This window comes from Pleurodeles waltl, chromosome 11, assembly GCF_031143425.1.
Source record: "Pleurodeles waltl isolate 20211129_DDA chromosome 11, aPleWal1.hap1.20221129, whole genome shotgun sequence".
Classification (NCBI taxonomy): Eukaryota; Metazoa; Chordata; class Amphibia; order Caudata; family Salamandridae; genus Pleurodeles; species Pleurodeles waltl.
In genome coordinates, this window is record NC_090450.1 from 682,294,742 (window position 1) to 682,322,458 (window position 27,717).

Here is a 27,717-nt window from a genome sequence, read left to right on the forward strand (position 1 = left end):
AATGTGGGATACCGGGAAAGTGAGTGAGAGTGGCAAATGACAGACCGGATGGAGAGGGGAAAGACGAAATGATGACTCAAAGTGAGAAACAGCCTACCTACACACTTCAGCCTGCACAACTATCAACCCCTGACTCCCTTGTCCACGTACACCACACCACCACAAGTATCTGTTTCCGAACTGCAGCCAATGGATCCCCAACCAGCCCCAAGAAGCAGTCTCAAGTCTCTGGCTACCAGCATCATTTCAGCTCGAAGATTTATAAGACACATCCTCAATGACAGACTGATACAGTGTATCCCTCTTATAGACATCATTGTATCCCTGTTTGGCAGCCACCTTTCGCAGAGAAAAATAAACAGCGTTTGTCAATGTTCTGAGATTCTGTGAGCACTAGCAACTGTTACTTATGTAATTATTTGTTTACAGAGTTTTGTAAAGTGCTCGTATATCATGTTTGGGCCACTTCAAAGTGCTCGAGCATTGAGCAGTCTCTACCACGTGTTACAAAGTCATCCTATTATGACGTGCGGTGATATATTACCAGGTTACAAGAAATGGGACAACGTTATATAATCAAAAGGAGGGGCAGAATGTGTGGAGTTTTAGTTTGTACTGCAGGTGGCCGATAAGAGTCCAGTTGGAGAGGAGTTTGTTTTACTTCGAACATTTTCCATCTCTGTAGTTAGGACGTCGTGGTGAACCTCACTCCTACTTCGAGTGTTTGTTAGCAGAAGTAATGATAGAAGACTTTCTGTACTTTTTCTGTTGTAACGCTTAGAAGTCATTGCTTGAAGAAGTGAAATTCTTTATAAATTCTCCATATTGTTCTTAAAATTTTTTTCCATTAGGTCGACCCATTAATACTCCTGGAAGGCCTCTACGCAATAATCACTTGCCTTAACAGAGCATGTCTTAACGTTGGTCCTTGGCCTCTTCCAGTTGATCTCTATATAGTAGTTGGTTGCTGAACAGTGCCTCTGAATGGGTGGACCTTATGACACTACTAAGTGTGCTCATTGGACCTCTCGTTTGCAAATCAAAGGCAGTTTCTAGCCCCCTGTTCAACCCCAAACACGGCACATATCTGGTTGCGCGACTATTCTGACAGTCTCCACAAGAACCCTGGATTATACATGGTGACATTTGACACCCATTGGGAACATCACATAATCAGATTCATGCACCTCAGCAGACCTGTTCCGTGTAGGCCAAAGCACAAATAACATCTTTACAAATTAAGCACACCAAAGTGCGCCCTCGAACCTGATGCGAATTATAATGCTCCATGCCTTCGCCAAGACTATAAAACGCTACATATGTAGTACGAGTAAGAAGCGCAATACAAATACCAACACAATGTAATTCTGCCAGTTTACTTCAATATTCGTAATTGTATTTATATAGCGCTTACTACCTCTGACGAGGCGTTGGTTGTATTGCAGCATTTATATAGCACTTTATACTGTTAATGGGGGTTGAAAGTGCTCCTCTTGACATATGTGCTGTTAATTTAGGAGTAGTGAAAGCAGCTTTAATGTATATTTAAATAAGTCCTTGCATTTGAAGTTTTGTCTATATGTTTCAAAACTTAAACCTTCTATTCTCAATTCTGTTTCTGCCTTGATATGCAAATACCGGTCACGCAGGTAAAGCACTTCCAAGTGCCTGTCGTGTGCTAAAAAAACAACGTATATCACAAGCAGCCTAAATGAGATCCAGGAAAAGCCTCTCGTGTAAAACACAAACGTTGTTTTAACGCGGTTTGAAAACACACACAGCTCCATTTCATCGAGCTATGATCTGGAGCGAGCGTTGGTGGGTTTATGGCAGTTTTAAATTAATATTTCACTAGGTGCAATTGCTAAATGTTTGCCCCTGCAAAGGTTAACGTCAGTGCACACAAAGTAGGAAGGAATGGTTCCCCCAGGAGGGTTGGGGGAGGAGGAAAGGCCCGCCCACGGCCCTGGCGCAGCCTGGTGGCTTGATATACACCCGCCCCGAGTACGAGGTCTGCTGACACCGCCTTCCCGCAGAGCAGAAGCAAGTCCCCGGGCCGCTGCTGTGCTCCAGGTGAGAACCGGGCCTCGGGAATTGGACTCCCTTTTCCCCGTCATCCCTGCGGCCCGCGCGCCCCCAAAAATCCCCGGACTTTCCTGATAACCCCGCCGGTGGGGGGCGCGATGTCGCGGCTGCCGTAACATACCGAGGCCGCGCCCATGATTAATCAAAAAATAGAACAAACTTTCTTCAAGTTATGGATGTCGCTTTTAAGTATAAACGATAGGTACGCGGTAAATAGCCGGTCAGCGTTGATGTTATTGCTGTCTTGCTTGTTTTCTCATTTTTTTATTTTCTATAAAAAACAAAAGCTTGCTGGGGGGCGCTGAAACCAGGAAGTCTTTTCAGCGGTCTTCTCCCAGAGCGATGTGTTTAGTTTAAAACAGAATCGAACCAAAACATAATGTGGGATTTTTTTTTTCGATTGTAAGTGTAATTGTTTATTTTTTCCAACATACCTCTAAATCAAAGTAGCATGAGTGAGACCACATTAAATATGGTTGATTGGAAGTTTATCATTCCAAGCGCTCTCGGTGTCCAGGTTCTTGCTTGAGTAGAACATCCAGTCCGGGTTTTGTTTTAGTATTCAGGTGCATGCATTCCTCCGAATCTCATTACAAAATTACGACTTCAAGTCTCACATTGTTAAAAAAAAAAAAAAAAAAAAAAAATCCGAGCTGGCTCAATTGCTCATGCGTTGGCCTGGGAACTTTAGAGTAGTGCATTCATAAAGGCACGAAGTTTGCCGTTTTTGCAAATAGAAGTGATAAAAACAATAATGTGTGCAAGGTTCTTTGTGGGGCTGCCCTTTCCCCCTCCACCCCCCCCCCCCAAAAAAAAGACAGGAAGTTATATTGTGTGCTAAGCTAGATGGTAATATTAGGCGTGTGTACTTTCTGCTTTTGAAGAGTGTTTTTTATTTTTTTATAATTTTTTTTTTTTTTTTGCCTTATAGGTACGTCTTAATCGTTTATATGCGTTGTGTATTTTAATTGTTTTTTTTAGGGGCGTTAATCTGGGTTTTTTCGGGAGGTACAACTGAGATTTTCTTAAAAAAACACCGGAGACGTATTTCTGTATTGCCTGTAAGCCTTTACTTGTCAGCAGCATCCGTGTGATCAGAATCGTTTTACTTTGTATGAGTGCAGTGGTGGCTAACAGGTTTAGGTAACATGAGCGCGTTTGTGTAGTGGAGATTAGCAAAGACACATACTTAGAAAAAGGATGCATTTTATGTCACGTGACACTGACTTTCCAATGCTGTTGTGAATTCTTGTAGAGGGGATCTGATTGAATGTCTGGTGTTCAAGTTTAGGGTGACCAGGGGTCCAGGATTTGCCCGGACAGGTCCGGTTTTTTATTAAGAGGTATGATACTGGCTTTAAAAATGTATGTATTTATGCTCTTAGTGCCTCTTCTGTGGTGATGAGCGCTGTCATTCTGTACGCTCGTTTGAAGTACAATTGTAGTTCTCTCTCCCCCCCACCCCCCTTTTTTGTGTTTGAAACGTCCCTTTTTTTAGCCTTAAAATTCTGGTCACCCTAGTTAAAGTGCGCTGCGCTCAAAAGGTGAAAAGCTAAAGGTGAAAAGCTGTATGTGGGGCGCAGTGGTTTAGGATTTACAGTGCTTTAAATGGAAGAAATAGAAGTGCAGGTACTCTGTGTCAGAGTACCTGCTTGTTTCTGAGAAATGCTGGTACTCTCCAATGAAAGTATTACGTTTTTTCTTGAGAAGTGCAAGTATTCTCTCTCTCAAAATAAAAAGTGCCGGTACTCAGTACCGGAGAGTACCGGCCCATTTAAAGCACTGACTAGAAGCCTGATGTAGTTGAAGTGTATATTACAAGTATGTGTCTCCTGCAGGGGTGTTCGTGGTGTACTTTGATGCACAACCGTTTGCTGCTTTAAAAAGGAATGTCAGAAATATGCATAAGGCCTGTGTTTTTTTTTTTTTTTTTTTTTTGGCAAGAAGCTAGGTTTGCGTTGGTATGCTGTCGTGGTGTGGTATGCGTGGGTGAACTGTAAAGAGTTCTGAAATTAAAGATGTTTGATAGAGCAGTCAGCACAGACAGTTTCTTATTCTGCTGAATACTAATGAATTAATTTGCGTTTTAGCCGCTTAAATGGTGAATGTTTTCAGAGTTTGCGTCTCTTCACTAATTGGAAGTGACTACTGTAGTTGTGTTGATGATTATAATGGCATTACTATGGATAGAAAGAGTCGCACCCTGAATTTCTGGCTGAGGTGGCGCGTTTCAGTTAGTTGGGGTTGGAAGGGGTGGGTAAGGACTGTGACCAGGATGGGTCATGCATTTCGAGGAAAAGCATAAGATACCTAGAATTGCAACCTTTGTAATAACTACCCTTGGCAGTGAAATGTCAGAGTTGGCCATGCATGGATTTGAAGGTCTGACCTGCACGTTAAACTCACCCCGACAAAAAGCACATTGTTAGCCTACTGACATAGTTTTCCAGTTGTTTCAGGACTGTGATTTTCATTCAAGAGTAAGTGGAAACGTATTGTGCACCCAGTGAAACGTTAGTGTTCATTAACACCCAATGTCACAGCAAGGCCTAGAAGCGCAGACTGTGTACACACGTTTACCTATACTTATTTTTTATAGTCCTTACCTGGAGGGTTTTATAACTGCAAACTTGAAATGGCAGACAAAACTTTTAGTGTAGGTTAGGTCTGTTGAGTCAGCATCCCCTACATGCCTCTGTGGGGGCACTTTTCACTATTTTGAATCCTGACAAGGCTGACCTAGCATTTAATTCTTAGGAGGCCCATAAAATGAGTTTCGTTGAATTGGTTAATTAACCCCTTATTTTTGAGGGGCCAGATACTATTTAACTTATGATGAGAACTATGATCGTGGTCAGTATTTAAATTATTATTGTTCATTTTCTATTAACCTACTTCGGACTTTAAGGTAGTCTGCACCTAAGGTATTATTAGATGTTTAGTGGCGTTCACGCAAAAATACGTTACAGGTGAGCTGTACCATAAAGTGCATTCCTGCCTGTGCTGGCAAGGTATGAGGAAACTAAAATCAACTGGTAGAGATGGCAAGTGAAAAAGGGTCCTGAATTTTCTCGTCCAAAGTCAAACGATCTCCATCCGGACAGAGCAGTGTGCTGGGAGATTGAGTGGGTGACCATGGAGACAGCCTGAGATGATGTTGGGGCAACAAGGAGGAGACCAGTGAGAGACCAGGGTTTGCCTGAGTTCACTTGGCTGATGGTCCAGGTGAGCTTAGGCAACCCCTTGGGTGTAAGTTCCTGAACAGTGGGGCTTGAGCCTAAATGGAAGTCCAGAGGACCATAGAGATGACTGAAGAAGACCCTTGTTTGCACTATGAAAGGCATTGTACAACAAACCTAACAGCAGTGGTTCCATACCATTGAGGAGTGGAAACTTGGACTGGAACTGTTCGCCCAACCCTTTTCCCAATATCGTTGGCATACATGTAATAAGTTGGAACATGCCAAAAGATAAGTGTTCAGATTATTTTGTTCACTGAAGGTCTACGATGTGGGATGGGTGTATCTCAGAGATAGGTTAGATAAATGCAGTTTGTCTATGACAGTTAATTTTCTATCGTTTTATTTATGTATTTTTTTGGGTCCTTTTAATGAATGACTCGCAGTTATTAGTGTCAAAAAGAGTGACTGAGAAGTCTCTCGGGCAGCAAGTGTCTAGAGGAGGTGAGGTTGGATATTGTTGGACTCAGTCAGCTACTTGCAAATGGAATTGAAAGCCAGAACTCTAGGTCTACTACCTGCCGCCTGTCCTGAATCGCGTAGAGTAGGAAACATATTCTCATCCCACCCAAAAGTCTTGAGGCCAATAAAGCTTGTCCAGTAGGACCAAAATAACCAGTAGGGGCCAAGGGAAGCCTCAATTTTAGCTTCTCTTTTGAAAAAAAAAAAACTCGCTTTCCACCTCAAAGCTTTTCCCCACCCCCAAACAAACCTGAGTGACAAGTGGAGATGGGTGCACGTCATAGATCGCAGGTTTAAATACTAGAAAGTGTTAATTTATGTTCTGGTTACTTTTGCACTCTGACGTCTGTAGTTATGTTTTTATAACTAGAGCTGCAAGTACCAGAATCCAAAGAAAATCAGGGCAAGATGAGGTACTCCTCTCTCCTGTAGCGTAAAATAACTACAAATGATTCTTTTACTGTAGTGGAGGTTTGACTGTATTTCATGTGTTCAAATAATTGTCTGTTATTTGTAGGCCTCGCTTCCCACACCTTTTTTTTTTTTTTTTTAGCTTCCTGTTTTTGAAAGACCTTCTGTGGACTATATCAAAATGTTAGTGGTCTTGGAGTCTGCCCATGGCCCTATCCATACACTCGCTTGTCCCTGCCATTGTTCATAGCCTCCTTACCATATTTGATTGGCTGCCTTACATCTTTCCACTACTCACGTTTAGGGACTACTTTTATTATTTTTAGTTAAGCACTCTGAGAGTGCATGTATTTTCTTACTCTAGCGTGCTGCTTACCCCTGTTGCTCCTCTACCTCGCATGATCCTCGAAGGAAATTGTTTGTTTTTATCTTACTTTTTAGGAGGGCCTGGCAGCTGTCATACGCTCTCCTATTCGAAAAGCACTTTTGTGCAAATAAAATGACATTTTGTTTTTAATTTAGTGATCTAATGGGTGCCCACCACTTTAGATGGTTGGATTAAAAAAAGTGTTGCCGCATTATTCCGTAAGTATGTGCATAGGTCATCGCAGACTGGTGCCTAGAAAATGGCACAGTTGGTAGAGGCGGCAACGCCCCTTTTTTTTCCTTCTTTTTCTGATGCTGCACAACAGAGGCAAAAGATATTGAAAAAGGTAAACATGAGACCTATTGGGTTTGCCAATACATGTCGCCTATAGTAGCGCTCGTATGCAATCGTGGTCCATTGGGTGTTTCTAGTACAACGGAGCTTGACGGTTGAGGTGAAGGATTTCCCTGAAGCAAGGCTGAGAATCATAATACAGGTGTAACTGGCCTTACCTCCACTGCACCGGCCTGGTGGAGATAAGGCCGCAGGCAGGCTCCTTAGTGAAAGGCGGTGGTGTTGGGAGGAGGTGTGGAAGACATAACTGGGCTCTGGAGAATACCTGGAATTGTCATCTCCCGGAAATAATGGCATTATCTAGATAAGTGAGTAACCTGTAGGAAGGAGAGGAGGCTATCCGATGTCATAATCCTGGCTGATAGAGGTAGTTTGCAGTCATGATGGACTGTGCTATAAGTAGGGTCAGGTTACTGTCATGTTACAGAAGCTGTGAGAGGCCCTGTTTGTAGGCGCGAGTTTCTTTTTTTACTGTGGCTGACCTCCGACAGCCAGAGAGGTATTTATAAAAATGGGATGGTCAGATGGCTGACATTTTAAAGATGTGGCGATGAGTGGTTGGTGTCCTTTCCTATCTATTGTGGTATTTTACTGCACAGACTAGGGAAGGCTACGTTACTTACCGTTCACAGACCTTGGCTATTCATTACTTTAACCACATAGAATATTGATTAAATCGATGGAATTGTGCCCTTGAGAGCACTAAACTAACCCACATAATAACCAACCACTGGTTTAATCACTAACCTTAGATTCAGCAGCAACTTCGCACCCGCCAAAAACACTTGCTTCGGTTGGGATAGTAAGCGCTATATAAATGCCAATTACAACAGAATACAATTGCAGACGGTCGAGCCTTCGTGCTGGTATGTGTGTGCACATTGCGTGAGAGTACAACCTCCCAGCCTTCTGAAGCGAGAGCTCTGCCTCCAGTCTAATCCTGTGTAAACTAAGGGGTGGTTCTGGTGTGTACGCTCTGCATGCTGTCTCTGCACCCCTCGGTTGTGGCCTATCTTCCTCCGCTTTGGTGTTGTGCGCGGCTTGTACTCCTAGCACAGCTGCACTTCAACCTCCAAGGCCCCGTCGCCCACCACGCGGCTGGTTCTCCCGGGCTTTTATTCTACATCCTGCCGTGGGTGGGCCTGGCTTCCGGGGCGCGGTCTCTCCGCTTCGTATGATCGTCGCCTTCCCCCTTGGCTTATTGAATTTGTGTAAAGTTAGTCCGTGGTCACGAGTTCAGGCCAGCATTGTTCAGAGTTTAAATAAATGTTTATGTTCTGTAAAGTATACTAGCCTGTACACAGTTCAGCAACGGAACAATAAAGGGGCCCTGTCAAAAATCACATAGAAACGAAGGCTAGTCTAAGGCCGGAAAAGCAGGTTTCTGCGTTCAGGCGGGCTTGGCCTCCCTGTGAGTTACACGACTTTAATTCTGCAATTCACCGGGCAGGGCGGCTGCTGCAGAGATGGGCGTGTTAACACATAAGCACTGTTTTAAATCGCCTTAAGGCTGACGTCACCTTTTACCTTTAAGTGTTAAAATGAATGACTAATAATCACGTTCACTATTTAAGGAGCCAAGAAACGATAGCCTCTAGTGCAGAAGAATTCAAATATTTTTTCAAGTGCACTATTTCACTACTACTTTAATTCTGGAGCTATGCATATGAATGATAAGTAATATTAAAATTCACCTAGGATCTGCGGGGGAGCAACATTTTAACTGAACATTGGATTGTGCCCAGAAATTGGCAGTGCGGAGATTACAAATGTTTGGCTTTTCACAATTGTGAGAAGATATTTTATTTAAACCCTTGAACAATTAATCTAGCAGTTAAATATAGACCATGAATGAAGCCTCTCAATTGAAGTTAGGGTGGGGGTTGAATCTTTTCTCCACCACTGCTGAAGAATATAGGCATACTGTACTATAGCGACCCCATGTCCTTTCCTACTGCAGCTTCTCTGCTTAGCTTGGCACAAATCTATCAGCAAAACTAGCTTGGAACAGCAGTAAAAGTGATAGCTGGAAATGTTCAAAACAAGTTAAACCAACAGTAATTAATCTCATATCCTATTCCACAAATTTATGGAGCCGTTCCAGGGAAGGAGCACGATAAACAAACCGGTTACTCTCCCTGTGCTGCTGCGCCGGGTCCCTTCAAAATGGCCATCCCACACACATTTCAGGTTAGTTGGGCCTGTTCGATGAAAACCAGTTCCAGTCCTAGTGGCATCGATTGATCCACTTCTGTACAGAATTCCGGAGTCCTTGTCACTCTAGGGTGGGTTTAAACTGGTAACTCAAGTGAATGGTTGTCTAGTCTTGTGCAATCTATGCTCCCCTTTTATTTTAAATAGTTGTGTGTGTGGTGTTGGCTAAGTGAATTTAGGGAAAGTGCCCCCAATTCCTTGGCGAGAGAATACTAACCTTTGACATAGCCTGAGAAGCGGTGTGCTTACTGTACTGTGAATTTCAGTTAAACGGGAGGACCTATCAACACCCCTACAAGGGGAGGGATAGGATAAGCATCAAGTTTAACTGCCTGAATGTTTGTGTAGGATCTGAATTCCATATGAGTAGCTATTCCTGGAGCACATTGTTGCAGTTCTCCAAAGTGTTAGTGTTCCTTCTTCCGCCATAGTGTCCCCATATTCCCTGTACTGTATCAACCAGAGTACAGGGCCAAGCAGTAGAAACCGCCACAGGATGTGGTGCCACGGCTCTCCCCTCCAGAGAGTAACAGTAGCAGGTTTCAAAACAAGTGCATTTCTGTACTGGATACAAATTTCAGGATGGGCCTTCTGTTTGGCTGTACATCTATTATTTTATGGTATATGAAGTCAAGCTTTTCGTTTAGGATGCACATGTGTGGTTCGAACTGCCTTTTTAAGCTCCCTGGGTCCTATGTGGTGTGCTGTAAAAGTCCTTGTGGTAAGTTTCTCTTAATGATGTGTTTTAGTAGTGGTGCAGCTCTTTTTGAGTGTTGGGTTTCTGTGCCATCCACTCCAGCATTTGTGTTGTCTTTGGGAAAGAGATGCTTGATCCATGTCTCTCAGCAGGAAGTGGTCCACGCACTTCTGGAGGTGACCAACATTGTGGATTGGTCAGCAGGTGGCAATTCGTGCCCTTGCTGGTTCAGTGGATGTGGCGGACTAACTTTGGGGAGGAGTGGCATTCAATGTCCATACCTTGGTATAGCAAAGATAATGGTTTCATCTGTTAAGGCGAAAGTCTCCTCAAGTAGCTATCTGAAGCTGTAAACTCCATCATGAGAGCAATGGGAGATGGCAAAAGCCCCAAATGGGGCAGTTAGATTATTTAACGATCTTCCCTCTGGCATCGTGAAGCTCTAAGAGGGAGAAGATGATCAGTTTGGGAATTTCTGTCAGAAAAGTGAGACTTTTTAACACTTACATTTGATCCACAATCAGCTCCCTCTCTCTGACCTTATTTTCTATGTCTAATATGTCATGTCACCTCCTTTTTCCAGTCTCAAAACTCTTGTTATCCTAGCACTCAAATCTGTGGGCTGATAGCTTAACTACAGTCTTCTTTTTACTTCTTTCATTGAACTTTATATTTATTTTATCCAAAGAAAGCCAAATGTTTCTGATCTAGTAGCAGAAATGTTGCTATTTAGTAAGCATGGTTTTGATCCTCTTTACCCAGTATTTTTGGTGTTTTTAGAAGAAAGCTTCTTTCTATGAATTGAGTTGGTCCGTTTTTGTTTTGTGTGTGTGTGTGTAAGGGACCCCGAGTGTGAATCAAATGGTGGAACAGAACTTTTGAACTGAAAAGTAAATTGCTTTGAATCATTTGATTCAAGCGTACATTGGTAAGAATTTTAATTTAACCATTACTTCCAAGGAATCCCAACTGCCCACAGACCTAAGGGTCGATCTGACCCTTGTTGGTCCAACGTGGATATGCTTGTACAGGATTTTTTCTTTTTGTTGCAGAAATGATGACCAATCGGCATCAACTGCGTTTAAAATACTTGATTTACTATGTATTTCTTCCCTGGCTCCCTCTCCCTTTTTCATAAAATGCATGTCGGGTGCTTGCTTTCTTCCCTTCCTTTCTTTTCTTGTTAGTTTTATGTAGCGTGGACTCGACCAAAGGTATCGGAGCCCTTTACATGTGCCCTAGTTACATTCCCTTCCCTTCTCCCATTTTTGGTGCGCCCCTCCTCCCCATCCTTTTACACTTCCACCCTTTATAACCTCTACCTCCAGGGCATCCAGCCCACATGTTCAGGATAAGGCCGCCTTCCTGTGACAGCTTCCATATTGAGGCCTGGAAGAGCCTGAGGTCCGCGGTTCCTCGGTAGTACCTACTCCTGTGGGGGATGCTTTATCACTGCATCTGGAAATATCCGATTATTGTGGTGCCTGCGGTTTTCTCTGGGTTGTGCCATCACCGCTTCTGGGGGCACCTCACCGAACTATATACTGTGGAGTACGATGATTCACTTGAGTTGCAACATCGCTGCTAAAAAGGAAGGCTCAACACATCCTCATTTGTATGAGATGAATACTGCATGAGGCGCTCAATATTCTTCTCACACACCTATAAACTTTGGAACGCATATCAGCAGTACCAGGTTCCATGTGTACTACTGGGAAATGGTCGTAAATTCCCAAAAGTTGTACATTTACAAACATGCAGAGGAGACCATCTGTGGATGTAGGAAATTGTATGCGAATTGGGCGCTGTGTGTTTTGCTTCGTCAATATTTGCGTAAGGCTTGGACTTTTACTATTTTCTTTAATTTTTTTCAGAGCCTCATACCATCTATTTTATGGCCTAAAAGGACACCCTTTTAAGATTTGGACTCTGCAACGCAGGTCATGGCTAGTTATCCTTTTGGGTTTGACCTTGGTCTGTGTGATCAGCTTAGAGTGTTCTGATTCTTTGGAGTGATCCCAAAGGCCTCCACCCTTTTTACACTCACCTGCGTGAGTGATTGTTGGCTTCATGTATGGATTTAGAGTAAGAATGAAAAAAATCTGTTCTCACTAGTAAAATGTTAGGTAATTGTTTAACTGTTAAAAAGTTCACTCTACTCTATATGTAAGTAGAGGAAGCCCTGAAGGGTGAAACACTAAATAAAGTAACAAAGAAAACATGGGTTTGGAAAACAAGTATAGGCACTTAAAAAACAAAAAAAACTACCTCTATTTCCAATCCACCCAAGGAACCATAGTGCATGTAAGAGAGTCAGCAAGAAAAATTACAGGAAATCGGAAAATATTTAACCGACTAAAACAATGACGAGTCCATTGAGGTACAATACACACAAAGTCTGGGGTCGACACTAGAGGTGGGTGACGAATTCTGCTCCGCAGGCAGAGTTCACGGAGTTCCAAATAACTCGGCAAAGTTACACGGAGCAGAGGTTTATTTTATTTTTATTTTTTTTCTCTCACTCGGCAACATTAAGTTGGCAAGCGAGAGAAATCGCTAAGTTGGCAAGCGAGATTTGTGAACGCGAGCGGTCACAGTAAGCCACGACTGCTCGCAATGAGAAGTCTGCCGCTCGCATTGAGGAAGCTGCCGCTCAAGTAGAAAATCTACTCGAGTGGCAAAAATAAGTTAATGCCCTCTGGCGCTCTGCGTGATGCCATTTGCACTGAGTTTGCTGAAAATCAGTGCGAACAGCGCACCTTACCCAAACTCTTCCGCTCGTGGAACTCAGAGTGGAGTTTTTTTTTCAGCACTTCGCAGACTTCCACATAGCAGACTCCGTACAGGCCTTGTCAGTACCTTGTCACTACTTATTCAACCTACTTTGCCCCCAAAAGCCTGTCCCACCTCTTTCGTAGACCACCAAAGGCTTAGGGCCCCTAAAAATACATTTCTGTTTTTAAGCTTTTTCCTGGTTATTTTCAGTAAATGTTAAATGTCCCGAGGTATGGTAAGACGAACCGACCTCTTCAAATGAGGGAAAGTAGGGATGGTCATGCGTGTCCGTTCCTAATGGAGCAGTCTGGTCGGACTGGGCTATAGGATAGTCTGCCGTTCTGGAAGGGCTCATCTGTGTGTGGGCCATTTTTGGCTGTTTTGTAGGGCTACTTTATGGTCATGGTCTGGTGGGCCAATTTCGAATGTTGATTTCTAAGAGACAGTGCCTGCAGCTAGCACAAAATCATGCTGTCTCCTGTAACTTGCAGAATACATATACAGCATCTGTGCACAAGATCAACACCGCACTAAGGCCTTCGCCCAATACTAGCCTCTATTGTTTTTCTTTATAATAACAAAAAAAATCACAATTTGCAATGAAAAATGTAGGAATTGGTGATTTATTTTTTTATTTTATTTTTTTTCTTCTCCATATGGGAGTACAAAATTGAGGTGATGATAGTTATGAAAAGAAGATTTTAACACTGCGAATTTGTTATTTCTTTGTTTCTTATGCTTATATGGCATCCAGAGGTGTTAAAAATAACACTCTCCTGGGGTGAATCATCTTTCGTTGTGCTGCTCTTATACATAGAATTTGTTTCCACAATGCTAAAATCACAATTTTGACAAGAAACCTGATTTTTCAACATGGTTGGAAACTCTATATATAGCAGTAGGGGAAGTAACATGGGGGCACAAGTGGGGTAAAGCAACATAGAGGGCATGGGTGAGGGGAGGAAGCACGGATACTGCGAGTGGAAGAAAAGCTAACTGGTGATAGAAAGCAATGTGGAGCTCTAGAGGGGAAGAACACAGGAGCAAGAGGCACACAAAGTACGAGGGGGTAGAGCAGTACACAAGGGAGACAACTGGAAAACACATGCTCTCTTGTGGAGCGCTTAAAAAGAAAAATGTATTGCTTGGAATGAGACCAGTGGTAGGACACAAGTAATACATCTCTCCTTCTGGGAAGGGGCAAACACAAGAAAAGGAAGAAAAGCCTACCTAAGCTGATGATTAAGAAGCAAACAATTGAGTGACCATAAAGCCAACCAATGGTGGGCCCGCTCTAAGACAACGTAAGCTAACAATACGTCATGCAACAGATAGTGCATGGACTGTCCAGTAGCGAGGCCAAAAAGCATGAGCCTGGATGGAGCACAGAGTAGCATAGCCTTGTGGTGAAGTGGAAGATGGCAGCAAAATTGACAGTGACTAGCTGAGGGGTCAGTGGCACTCCAGCAAACAGGCAAAAGGAGACCCCGAAAAGGCCATTCAAGGCCCTAATCTTTCGCCCTAATTCCTACCATTTATAAGAACATCCACTACATCTAACCGTCGCATCCCAGAAGGGATTGTTTGCTAGTGGCTAAAAGAAATGTCCACAAAAAAAGGGCCAGTGTAAATCTCTGTGTACCCAATGTCGGTGCGCCCAAGAGTCCACCTCTCTATTCGGAACGACCATCCATTCCTCATTCTTTGTTGGGAGTCTTCACCAACCATACACACAGTCTTGGCCTAAAGTGTCTTGTCCTTTTTTTTTTTTTTTTTTTTTTTTTTAGCTTTCTTGATATGGACTTCACTTTACATCGAATCCATTCTCACCATACAGGTTTGATGTAGTTACCATGATTGATGTGTTTAATGCAAAGCAGTGTAATCACTGCCGGTATTTTTTTCCATACAGTCACTCCACCATGGAAAAGAGTGAGTCTCGTTGGCTAACCCTTTCAGTGCCCTGTTGCCTTAAACATAGGTTTACTCAATATATTTGCTAGTATTTCCTCTTCAGATAGACTTCAGATTTTAATATTTTATGGTATGTTGACTGCTTTCTGGCTTTCAGGTCTGTCTTCACAGCGCAGCCATTGATACCTATAACTTATGTATTTCTTTCACCTCGTTTTATTGGTTGATTTTTATCTCAAAAGTACAATTCTTAAGCTCATAAATGCATTATTCGCAGAAAGTGATAGGTGGTGTTTTTAATGTTTTATTTTTTTTCTGCAGGTTTGCGTTTTTTTAATTTATTTTATTTATATATATATATATATATTTCTGACTAAAGAGTAACTTTGGAGGCCCCAGCATTTCTTTTTCCATCATCTGCATATAGATAAAACTATTTGTCCAAGGAAAATTATTTTTACGTACCGTATACAATTTGTGTTTGTCTACTGAACCTTAAGTAAGCATTTGTTTTACTTTAAAAAGCATTTAAAAAACAGATTTTTCAGGAACCTCGTCATTTTGTAAAGATTTACCTACAGGATCCTATCTTTCGTCTCGTTTATTGCACTAGGTAAAGCATGCACAAAGTCTTTTAGTGCATGAACACTATCATCGAAGCTGCAGTGAGACTGTTTACACAGATTCTGTTTTTCCTTGAAGAGTGACTGTGAAATCATGAATTATAACCACAATCTCATCTGCTTAATGCTGTAGGGATCGGAGCCTATGGTGATTCTCCTGATGTTATAATATTGACAGTTTATATTGCGCAAGCTGATTGCCTTGGCCCTTGCATTTTGTTTTGCTTAACTTCTTGGAATGTGTTTTGTCCACCATTTGGATAGATGAAAGGGGGCGAGGACCCTAGTGGAATGTAAGCCATTGAGCTGCAGCTCAGACTCTGATTTCTGCATCAAATGCCTTAACCCACAGAGATTTCCCCCATGGTTCCCTGGGCTGGTGAAATGGTTTTGCTAACTCGATGGGTTTTATGGTAATGTTTGTTTCTGTTGTCTGTATGATGGTTTCATTTGTGTAAATGTGTCTTCCGTGAGTGTAAAAGGTCGCGCTGGCTAATTTCCATCATGGTGGGACAGATGATGCCTAACGCCTGCTCGCTCCAGTTCTGAGATCTCACGCCACCTGTTCCTAATGTTATCCTGAACCCCCTAATGTAATAAAAATGGAGGGCAGTGGAACAGTGCCCGCCGCTGTCTGCTCAGTGGCTCTTGTTTTACTCTAATCAATGACATAAATGATCATTTAAATACGGCCTACCACAAACGCAATTTGCTTCTGTGAGTACATATGTGTTTTTGTAATTCCCAAACTTCCTGGTACTTGTTTAATCGATTTTGAAACTAAGAAAGTAACAGAGTGAGGATTTGCACATGTGAATTGTTAGAGCAATTCTAGAATGTAGGTGCATTAACCAGCCGACCTGCCTTGCGGCCTGCTCCGGCCTTGGTCCTACTTGGGTAAAGCGCCTCCCAACATGGGGGAGCGTGGCCCATTAGGGGACGGGGCCTCCGAGGCCGGACGCTCCCCTTACGCACCGGTGGTTCGGGACTGGCCGACGACTTCCGCCCTCATGCCTCGCGAGACGTGGGAGAGTAAGTCTAAAAAGAGGGATCGTAGCGGCTGCGTTGGCCGCTAGCCGGTTCCAGCAACCGCGTGCCTGTGGGGGGGCTATTTAAGAGCGCCCCCCCCCCAGAAGGTTCGTCCATCTTTTCCCGGACGCAGTGGCTGGAGCATATGGGGGCCCGCAGTTGACCCACACACCCTCTCCTTAATTTAGGTTGCGAAGAAAGGTTGAGCGATAAGTGAGGTATTAAAGTGACCAGAAACAACAGGGGGGTCCCCAAGGTTGGAGCCCAGGGAGGACACCAGGGATAGGATCCAGAATTTCTGAGCCAACTTGCGGATGTACACACCAGATCAAGGGGCAAGGGAGCACAGATCGCTGGGGGGCAATGGGATTCCAGCTCTTGGCCGCCCCGTTACACCCCAAGTATGATTGGTGTTTGGAGGGGGGGGGGGCAAACCCTGAGCGTGAGGACAAGGAATGGTTTAGTCAGGGTAACCACCCTTCCTAAGGATACAGGTGAGATATGGGTCACTTGTATGGTCCAATGGTGGTTCAGGATAGGAAGGGATCCTGTCAGAAAAGATTTATGGTCACAAGTTTAGCATCTCATGACGTGTAAATATTTGTGTAACGTTTTATTGAAAAATGATTTATGACTTTATGCATTGGGAATACTGAAATGTGTTAATAAAAACTTCTTCCAACAAGCAAGATTGTCGGTCAGCATCTAGCTGGTGAGGGGGGTGTGGGCTGTCTGGAAGCTTCCGGATCCTAAAGACTTTGACCTGCGCTTGTGCCTCTGCGTGCGCGTGGCTGTGCTCGTGAATGTTGTTGATCGAATGCTTCTCCATACAGAAGTACTGTATACGTATTGCAATACTTTATACTCCCTTTTTGGAACTTTACCTCTTATCTTTGATTTATATGTTTGGAATGCCAAAAAAGATGGCTGCCTTGTAATAAAAAAGGTCTGCCACTTGTCAGCGAGTGACTGTTGATAATTACTTTTAACCACCATGATGTCCGTCCCGCACTGCTTCTGACCTCCTGAGGAAAGATCCCTGGTTGAACGTAACATGTCATTGCTGCTATGAAGCAGTGTTACTTATATTATAGACCTGTGCGTCTGCTTATGTTATTGATGGACTTATATCAGGAACTTATAACAGGATTTCTAAGCTTTGCACTGATGAGAGGGGAACTGTGGTTAGAAGAGGACACATTGGCCATTCCATTGGGGGGTCTCTAGAGCAGATGGAGTAGGGATTCTAGTCCCTGAGCTGGGAATGGCCTTTTGGATAAGCGCAAGTAACATTGTACCCTACAGAAAAGGAGTTCTGCTAAGTGAACGATTTTCTGAGTGTGATATGCACCAAAGCGCCGGTAACCTGGTAAGACATACAAGGGTGTCATTCTCTGCAGTGGAGTTGGGAAATTGTGCAGATTCGCTCCTGCGATGGAAGGCCGTGTCTGTAGTCTGTCTGTAAGACCATGTACTAAGAGGACTCTTTGTATGTTTTGCAATATATGTTAAACCGTGATTAAAAAATAATTTACTGAGAGACCTTTTGACCTTGTCCCTGGTGTGATGGTGTAACTGTAGGGGATAAAGAATGCAGTCTGAGGTTGGTGGGTGCATCTGTGGAGAATGGGGCTCCCTGAACCTCCAGATGAGCTTGATTTGGCCTGGTGACAGTGGGAGGTTTGTTGACGACCATAGATCCACCTCGTCTGAATATGCAGCACAGAGCTGTCCATTGAGAAAAGGTCATCCTTGGGTGCACTATCCACAAAGGATGTAATTAAGGATGGAGAATAGCACTTTCTATCTCCAGGCAAAAGGTGGGTGATAGTGGTGTCCCTTTCTGACTTGTGGGTGTCAAAGGTGCTAGGCGATGGTGCAGTATGGGCTAGATGGGGCAATCCGAGAGCTGGATCTGGGGATTCCAACCGCTAAACATAGCTCAGGGGTGGTTTATGTCCTGAGCCTTCCTACCCACCCAAGAGAGGGAGAACCTGAAATATTGAGAATGGCATGCTATTTCTCAATGTTTGTGCCCAGAGGTTTCTGGGTCCAGTAATTAACAGAATTAAAAGCGTAGGAATTGGGTTCTTAATTATTCCGCTGCGGTGGGACTCCAGTCAGTGGGCCAGGGAGACTGGCAATGAGCAAGGTTATACCAAAGTGTGAGATTCCCTCCAAAGTAGTGGGACTTATTTTGTCTGTCTTGCTTTGCAGTGGTCTTGTTTGACATCTGTCCATCTCTGTAACAGGAGGGGGATTCTGGTAAAATGCAAAAATACTTATCGTAAAATGCAAATTGTAAAAGCAAAGCAGCAGCTGTTATTACATACACTGTGTTGTTGCCACAGAAAGGTCCTTGTTGTGCTAATGATGCCGGTGTCTAGGTAAATGTGGTGTACTTTGTGTTTATGGCCCCTAACACATGTTTTTTCTTTCCGTTTACATTGCAGATCTATTTGAATAACTCATCCGAAGTTTACCATTAACCCTACACCATGGCAACGGTAAGTCAGGGCGCGCCCCCATGCCAGGGGGATACCGGATCACCGTTGGGTAGTAAATATTGAGAGTCCATGTATTGTTTGCAGATGATAAGAGACTGTTCGATTCAGCACCCTGTAACCTGGCACTTGTCTCTTATGTATTCTGATAACGTGTATCTGAAACTGATCAAAGCATCTAATAAAGTTTAATGACCACCACTTCCTCATAAATGTTGTAAAAAAGGAAAAGGACAAAAAAGTTTCCTCTCAACAAAAAAAGCTGAAGGTGCTCTGTACTAGTAACTAGAAAAAACACCCCCCCCCCCCTCTGGAAACTCCGCAGCTTGAGATGCAACCCAACGAGATAATATTTGGTGAACTCACAGCAGAGTAGGTTAAAATAAAGAACAGGACATACCTCTTTGAATGGCACCACTACCTATTGACATAGTCTTAGATAGTAAACCTTGTATTAAACTTTGGAGTCCCGAAGACTCAAGTACAGTCTCGGAACAGCATGGGGCAAACACAGTGAGAGTTTACTCAGCATCCAAAAGCGTTTTGCTTTTTTTACATGCCTCTGCTTAAACTGATCCTTTGTATATCACTCTTACTACTGGTAATGTGGCCACTTTGTAAGTACTCTCAGTAGTGTGTGAAAAGGGAACTTTAGGATACAGAGGTGTAGTGTAGTCAGGTGGGGACCTTAGCATTGTAATTCCGGTCTCCTTCTTTCACAGCCTATGTAGGCAGCTGCACCATTTTTCCTCCATGTGGTTCGGCCCCTCTCACTTTGGCAAAATCTGGATGCACCAGGAGAATTTGAAGAAAATGTGTTGGGTTTCTAAAAATCTGGTTCCACAGCAGAGATCTAAAAACAATAAGAGTCTAATGTTTCCAGTCAATTCAAGGTGTTCCTGGACCTTGGAATGGTTTTCATAGATTGCGCAAGCTGGGCTTCAACCATTTTTCTAGTTTACGTAGCCATTCATTTATTAATTTGGTTCTTTTTTTTTCAAATAGAGGCAATTAAGACAATTGACCAAGGTTTATCTAAAACACATTTTGCAACAAAGATACAACTTGAAAACTCCCCTACACTTTACTTCTGCCTTCATGCCCCCAAATATGCACAGAATAAATGGAGCCCTAATTTTAATACTGATAGTGAAAAGATTGACCTTTGTACCTAATCGTTTTCAGGAATTAATGCCTGGACTTTCTAGAAGTTCAAAACCTAACCAAGTTGCTGACTGGGATTAATGTGTATTTCTAACCTGCCTCCTGACATTGTGCTTAAAACGTTCTGTAACCTACCCTCTCTGCCCCCTCACAAACTGTCTTCTTCTCCACTCCATTCGTCCCACTCCTTTCCTAATTCTTTGAAATCATAGCATGACCATACTAATTGAATCTGTACCACAAGAGTGGAGGCCTGCTGGCCCTTTAGTTAAAGTTCCAAGATTATCTATGAACCCTGGTGTCATGATCCTAAGTGCATCTATGGATGTTGTGCATGATAAGATTGCTTCACACCAAACGGGTGAGTGAACCTAAGTGGCCCTGGCTTGTGGGCTCCATTTTGGAAGTACCTGACCTTTTCATGTGCACAAAATAATAATGATGTTACTTTCCCAGATGGTGGAAGTGAATTGCTGACTTTTGTGAGTCTGGAGGGATGGGACCCAGACATAGGAGTGGGTAAAAGGAAATGGGCTTCCCTGTAGAAATGTTGTTAGGTCCTTTGATGCAGAGGGTTGCTGATTAGCCTTCCTAAGCTGCCATGAGGTGGATGGTATGGATGAATGAGGACACTGAAGTTTCTGTTATAAGAGTCTAAAAGGCCCTTTAGAAAGTCTTCAGCATTTTGTGTCTTCCTAATTTTGGTCAGCTGTGGCTGTGATACGCATATTCAGGCTGCTTTCACCTCTTTTTGTTCCTCTGTGGGTGCTTCAGCCTGGAGACCACCCTGCTGTGAGGAACAGCACTCTAGCTAAAGGCTAAAACTGGAGGACCCATGAAAGGAGGATCAACTCAAACTGGTTCTGAAAGTGCAGACGGGGAGTACACACTGTCTGTCTGCCATCCCCCTGTATAAAAGTCAGGCTTTAGACCACTTTGTGTACTCTCTGACCAAGGAGAGGGTGTTCCAGAATAAAACCCATAGGACACTTGTGCATCCAGATCTGATGTCTGTCTGACAGCCAGATTCCCAGAGATGAGGGAACATAACTTGGAGTCTGAGCTTAAGGAGGATCTGCCTCGAAGAAGGGCAATGGGGTGAGTGATCATCCCTGCAGGAGGAGCTGGTGTGGGCAAGAACTGCTGACCCTGGTGCTGTGGATCCATCCAGCAGTGACTTGTAAGAAGTATGACCGTTGTGGTTCCAACTCTGTGCTGGTTAGAGGCTGAAGCGGAGGATTCTCTGTACTAGACTAAATTCCCCTTTTGACCCTGCCATTGCAGCTGTGGCATTATCCCTGGTGTGCCCGGGTGGTCTGTGGTGCTGAAAACAGGGATGTAGTTTTAGCTATGGCATTCCTTTAGTGACTGAAGTAGTCTTGGCACTTACCCTTATGCCCTGGAGCACTCTGTGCTGCTGAAGAGGAGACCAGTGAAACTGTGGCATTCGCCCAAGTCTGCCTGATGAATGAGACACTGGCTGGCCTCTGTTTTTGTAAAGTGTGTACCCGGGCATACCTCGCCACTACAAGTGGAATCTTACTTGCCAGTATGTGCAAAAGCAACTGAGTGACTGCCCATGGTACTGTCCTCAGTAGCACCTCAAAGCTACCCAGTCACCAAGCCTGGGCCTGTACCTGGAAGGGGACTGCATCAATGCCTCATCCCAGGGAGGCCCAAGCGACTGACCCCAAGACTTACCCTTCTGGATGGAGGAAGTCAACCGGGGACCAAGGGGCCTGTCTATTACTGACTCCGGCCTCCTAGAAAAGGGCCGCTGTCTGACAGGCGCATACGCCTTCTCTCTCCAAGACAGTGTTGCGTCAGCATGCACCTGCCCACCAGGAGTGTAGTAACCAGCTAACCTGACCATATCTATCTCATTTTCTCCCAACCAAAGGAGGACCTTAGTCTTAAGATTGAGGAGGATGCAAGGACTACCGTAGCCCCAAAACAAGAGTGCAAGACTATTACTATTACAGTGACGAAGAGAACTGCACTTGCACTATTACCCACACCACAGTTCCCTAGGGTAAGGAAGGATGATGGATGGGGGCACAGTGAGATATGGGACAGTTTTACGTGGCGGTACGAGCCTCCCACCTGGATCCAGGCTATTTGATGGAAGACAGCACATTACAGTGTAAAATTCAATGCTATACAAAAGTTTTAAAGAGAAGCACTGGGCTGGACAATCGCATTATTGTGCTTCTGGGTGTCTTTGTGTCTGCACTCTAACCTCCCAGAGAAGTCTACGGCTGCTCACCATTGCTACTACTGAGAATCCAGTGCTGAAAGGATTGTATTTAGCTCAGTTTGCAGGAAGTAGTAGTACGGACCCCAGGACATCTGAGGCAAACGACCCCAGCCCTGATGGCTGCGGCCTAGCAGCTCCATGATAAACGTACTTAATTTTAAATCTCGATCAATACATGTTTGCGTTTTATTCAAGTTTCTGATTTTTAAATGGGACCACTTGTTAGACATTACGTAGTCATGCCATCTAAAGGGTGTCACAAGCTATCCCTGCCACCCAAGTAATGCTGTCCTTCTGTCACCCGAACAGTGTTAAATATTTGGAGTCATTGTAATTATTATGGGAAAGGGAGTCCTAATCTCTGTTTCCTTCTGTTTAAGGCTGGAACCAAAGGCACAATCAAGCCCTATGCTGCCTTCAATGCAGGAGATGATGTGCAGAAGTTGCGGAGCGCCATGAAGGGCGCCGGTAAGTACAGTAGTAGTCACAATTTGGCATGGATAAGTGCCAAATTTGCCTGCAGAGTGAAATTGGTTTACAATAACCACCCAGATTCGTTATGTGGGTGAATAAAGAAAAAAAAAGGTGGATTTTTGAGGTTCTGACAGTTCCTTTCGTTCTGTTTGGCAAAACGAGAGCCAGGGAGAACCACAGAAGTGGTCTGCACTACGCAGGAACTGAGAAGTTGGTGTGGTTCATGTGATTCTCACTAGACCTCATTACTCTCGTGAGAACTGCACGAGCCACGCGAATACACGACACGTGAGTTTCTCGTGTGTCTTGGGGAGGGCATTGGGTTAGCCAGAGCAGGTTTTGAAGAATTCTGTCGGAATTCGCTGCTGCATACCACGGGAGAAATATTTCGTCCAGTTCTTGTGTTGTCATATTTAGTCTTTTATCATCTTCCACAGCCATATCTATAGCACAAATTTTGACCTTTTTTCGTTTTAATAGTTTATTTTTGCATTAAAACGATCTTGTATGAATTTCCATTCTACAAAATTGTTGATTAAGGAGGGAGGGTTTGGATGCAAAGAAAATGGTTTTGTTTAAATGCACTTAATGTGAAAGATTTTTAAGGGCAAAAGCATTCAATTCCATACCTTAACTATGATGAAAAGGTATTCTTTAATTTCTAAATCAGTCCTTACAAAACAACTTAATCTAAATAATCAATTTGTACTAGTTCTTTCTATTTGAATATGCGTTACCTTCAGCACAGGGACGTCGCGAACTCCCCGCTTTAGCAGCTACGGCGGGGGTGGGGTTTTTCATGGGCCTCTTTTGTCTGCACCTCAGCAGAGGATTACAGGGTCAGTACAGAACAAGCAGGAGCAAAGAAACACAACAGCTGGGTAAATAGAACAAAGAAAGAAGGAATATTGGAAGGAAGGGTAAAAAGAAGGAAAGCTTAATGAGTGAGTGGATGAAGGATGTGGCTAATGAGTGGGCGAAAGGAAGAGAGAATGGATAGGTGGTTAGACAGGTGAGAGGGTGGCAGAGTGGATGGATGTACTGCACTGGTGAAAGGATGGCCAAGTAAAGGGATGGGTGGATGGACGTATTGATAGGTCTTTGCACAGGTGAAAGGCTGGCAGAGTAGAGGAATTGATGGATAGTGGAGGATAGGTGAAAGGATGGCAGAATAAAGAGATAGATGGAATGGTGAACGGATCGGTGGGAGTGAATGGATAGGTAGATGCACAGGCGAAATGATGGCAGAGTAAAGGGATGGAGGGATGGATGGATAGGTGAAATTACAGTAAATGGATGAGTGTGAAAAGATGAGTGGGTGGATGATTGGATGGATGGCAGAGCGGGTGAACGGCAGAGTGGGTGGATGGATGGATGATGGCAGAGTGGATGGAAGGAAAATTGATAGATGGCATATTGAATGGGTGTATGAATGAATGGTTGGAATAGGAAAGGGTTGATGGATGAATGGATGGATGATAGAGTGTAAAGGTGAAGCACGTGGATGGAAGGGTGAAAGAATGAAACAATAAATGCATGTATGGAAAAGCAAAGGAAGCTGTTCTACGGAGGGTTAAAAGTGGGGGCTACTTATTTTTCTGGTTGCTGCCTTGCTTCAGCACTTTGAAGACAGTGAGATGAGTTTCTGCTCAAAGTCTGAATGTGGCGAAGAGTGTATGCTGGTGTCCCCTCTTGCTAAATATTGGAATTAGTATAGTCTGCGATTGTTGTGTTTTTTTTTGTTTTGTTTTTTATTATTATTATTATTATTTTTAATTTATAACATCTTTTTATTGGGTACACAATAGTTTGCCAGAAAAAAAACAATACCACATCCATCACTGAGTAATATTAACAAGCCTGTCCTCACTACATATTGAGCACCGTTCCTGACAGATACTATATCAGCGTCACCTTTCTAAGTCCATTCAGCGCACATCCCCTGTAGTGTTACATTGGGTATTAGACTTTGAAGACATTATCAGGGGGCAGAGCATGGACCACCTGTGTAGACCTTCCACTTGCCCCAGGTCTTCCCCCATTTGCTAAGGGAACTTCTGGATTCATAAACCCCCTTCTCCGCCACCATACATCAGTCTGTGTCCCGTTTCCAGTCTTGGAGTAGTGGGGCAGATAGCGCGTCCCAAGTATGGGTTATGCATCGTTTCACAATCCTTAGGCCCAGGGTAACCCAGATCTGGTCCATTCAGCCCAGGTCAGTGGCCTCCCACACATTTAAAAGACACCACCTGAGTGAAGCAGACAAGTCACAACCAGAAATGCTGTTAATGCAACCCACCACCGTCTCCAAAATGCCTGAATCACTGGACGATCCCTTATAATGTGAAAGAAGGAACTCTTGTGTCCACACTGTCGACGACAAGTTGGATTCCTGTCTCCTACCTATTTTGGCCATGATGTGACAGGAGAGGTATGCTCTGTGTAGCATTTAGTGTTGCACTAGTCTGAATCTTGCTCAGATCGCTACCTCCTTATGGGAGACTAGGGCTTTCAGTCAGTCCTCATTTGTCAGTTCGCCCAGGTCTGCCTCCCTACTCTGTGATTGTTTGACTCTCTGAGACACTTTTGCAAATTGCTGCAATTTACTTGGAAGTCAAGCAATATCCTCAAAATGGCTGTCGTCTATATTAAGCTGTGAACAAGCCAGCTTATTAATGCACTAAAAGAGTGCTCTTTCGCATTCTTATATTTTCTGCTGTTCAGTGGGTGGAAGAAACAACTTCCAGAGCAAATCATTCATTTTGGCAAATTATTTTTGTTTTGTTTGTCATAAAACATAATTCCAGTCAAGCATTTTCGACATAAATATGGCGGACATTTTATGTCCGGTTACTTCTGAAAGAAAAATTAGCAAACTCCCTGATGTCGAACCAGGTGGCGGGAATCTTAGTTGGATTTAAGAGTTAAGATGGCGTACACTATGCGTAAAATGTATTCAGGTTTGAGAAGAAGTTAATCCAAAGTCAGGCAAACCTTCATAGTGGAAGGACGGAAATGTTGCCTGCTTAGCATTTTGCTGTTGACTCATATCACAAGTTAGTTTACATAATACCGGAGGATTGAAGATATGGGTTGGGTGGAAGCATAACGGTGCTGGGAAGAAGGGATTTGAGGGGGCGGGAGGGGGTGCAAATGTCTTCTTCCTGAAGTTAAGGTACTGTTGGACAATTGCAAATGTAAAAAGCAGTGAAAATCATTTATTTTGTCTTCCAGTTCTGTTTTTTTTTTTAGACCTTGGGGTTTGTTCTTCCTTGCATAACATCTGTGTTTTTTTTTTTTTTTTTTTTTTTTTTTTTTTTAGGTAATCCTTTAGCTTGTTGCGTTTCAGAAACATCATGTGCCCGAGGCAGCTGTACAGCAGCATGCGGTGCTGAATAAATACAACTGCCTTAACTCTCTAAGCTCTGCCTTGCCACCAGAACATCACAAACCACTATAAAACCTCTTTAGCTGAATTTTCTTTCAGGGCTGTTACTTCCTCTTATTTTTACTTGTGAATAGAATGCTTCTTTCATTCTGTAGCTCGACTGTCAGTACAGAAATGGGAACCATAGGCAAATCTGGCCATCACACCCCAATAGCATCAGTTAGACACAAATCTCTTGGCCATACATCATATTCATATGACAAAAAGCAACCCCAGAGTCCTGTGCATTTTGTGATAGGGGAACCACAGGAATCTGGACACTACTTTAGCAAACTCATGGCCTGATTTAGGTCTTGGCAGAGGTGGGTGACTGCATCACAAACTCCATCATATTACAATACCATTATCTGCTATGGGGATCGTAATACGACAGACAAGATAGCCATCCTTCGTTAAGATCTAAATCAGGCCCAAAGTCGTTTGTACCATTAGACTGGATATTATACACGTTTGTTGGCTATAGCCTCTCCCATATGGATTTGGGTGTTCACATCCTATCTTCTTTAAATTGTTTAGTAGAATATGGAGGTAACTTCACATTCATATACCCCATCCAGTCTCTTAGTTTACTGCAGTAAAATTAACTTTGATGTGAAGCTGCCACCCAACCTGTTCTTCCACTCTGCAGGAATGCCCCAAGGGATCAACTTTAATATATTGGTCTACTTATTTTTCCTGGCTTCTGTGAGGAAGCCTTAGGTTGAAACATGGCACCTGGGATGGTGTGTGAGGGCTTACTTAACATTTTTTGGAATGCTCACCATTTAATGACACACAGGACATACAGTTATTCTTCCCACCCCAAAGACGAAAATGTCCACTGTTGGGTACACCAATGACTAGTTGGGTTTCGCTTTTGTATTTGCGAGACTGTGTTGGCCGCCGCAAATCCCAATACCCTGATCCTTCTAGTCCCCTCCCCCCCAATCTCCGTTCGGAGGGTCTGTTTTCTTGTTATTCTGTGTGCCCAGGATCCACCAAACAGTATGCTCCTTTGAAGCCTAACCTTGGCCATGGGTAAAGCCTGTGGAAGAGGGTAGGAAAGGGCAATGTGTGATTACCAGTCCTGGCCTAAAGGTAAAGGCAGTATCACAACTTTAATTAGAAAAAAGAAGACTTTAAACTTGGAGCATCCAAGTTGGCGTTTTTCCCGTTTAATGAGCGAGCTTGTTCCGTTCTTTGAAGCCCGTATCTGCTGCCATTTCTAATCCTCATACGGGCTGCCCTCGCTCTTCTGTGTGTTAATTGGCAAACCCCTGAACACTGATTTTTGATCGAGCAAATGCCTTCCTTGGGTATGAGATGAGCCCAGAAAGGAACCACCCCTGTTGTTGAACCCCTGACCAAGATCGTGTTTGTTTTCATTTCACATTCTTTTGCGTACACAAAAAATGCACAGGCTTTTATGTATAAAACATGGAGGAAGTGGGGTGGTTCTCTTGGTTCGGATGGTGCATTCTGATTGAAATGATTCTGCATTCTCAGATGCTGGCCTTCAGTGTTTAAAGTTGTTCCATCTTTCCTCCCAGGCACCAATGAAGACGTCATCATCGACATTATTACGAACCGCACGATCGCTCAGCGCCAGGAAATCAAAATAGCCTATAAGACCACTGTTGGCAAGGTAGGTGATATTCAGCACAGTGGCACAACGCAGACTGATTTGGGGGTGGGGGAGCCTCTTCAAAGCTTCAAAGTTT

General features: G+C 43.6%; 1 protein-coding gene across 2 annotated transcripts in view; it reads left to right on the forward strand.

Moving 5' to 3' along the window:
• Nucleotides 1–1,940: 1,940 nt before the first annotated feature.
• Nucleotides 1,941–27,717, forward strand: part of ANXA4 (annexin A4) — a 100,247-nt gene continuing 74,470 nt past the window's right edge. For both annotated transcript variants that reach the window (XM_069214202.1, XM_069214201.1), the window contains exons 1-4: nt 1,941–2,073; nt 18,624–18,677; nt 22,476–22,563; nt 27,547–27,641. In XM_069214202.1, coding sequence (XP_069070303.1) covers nt 18,669–18,677; nt 22,476–22,563; nt 27,547–27,641 — 192 coding nt within the window. In that variant the 5' untranslated portion in view covers nt 1,941–2,073; nt 18,624–18,668. The remainder of the gene's footprint in view (nt 2,074–18,623; nt 18,678–22,475; nt 22,564–27,546; nt 27,642–27,717) is intronic.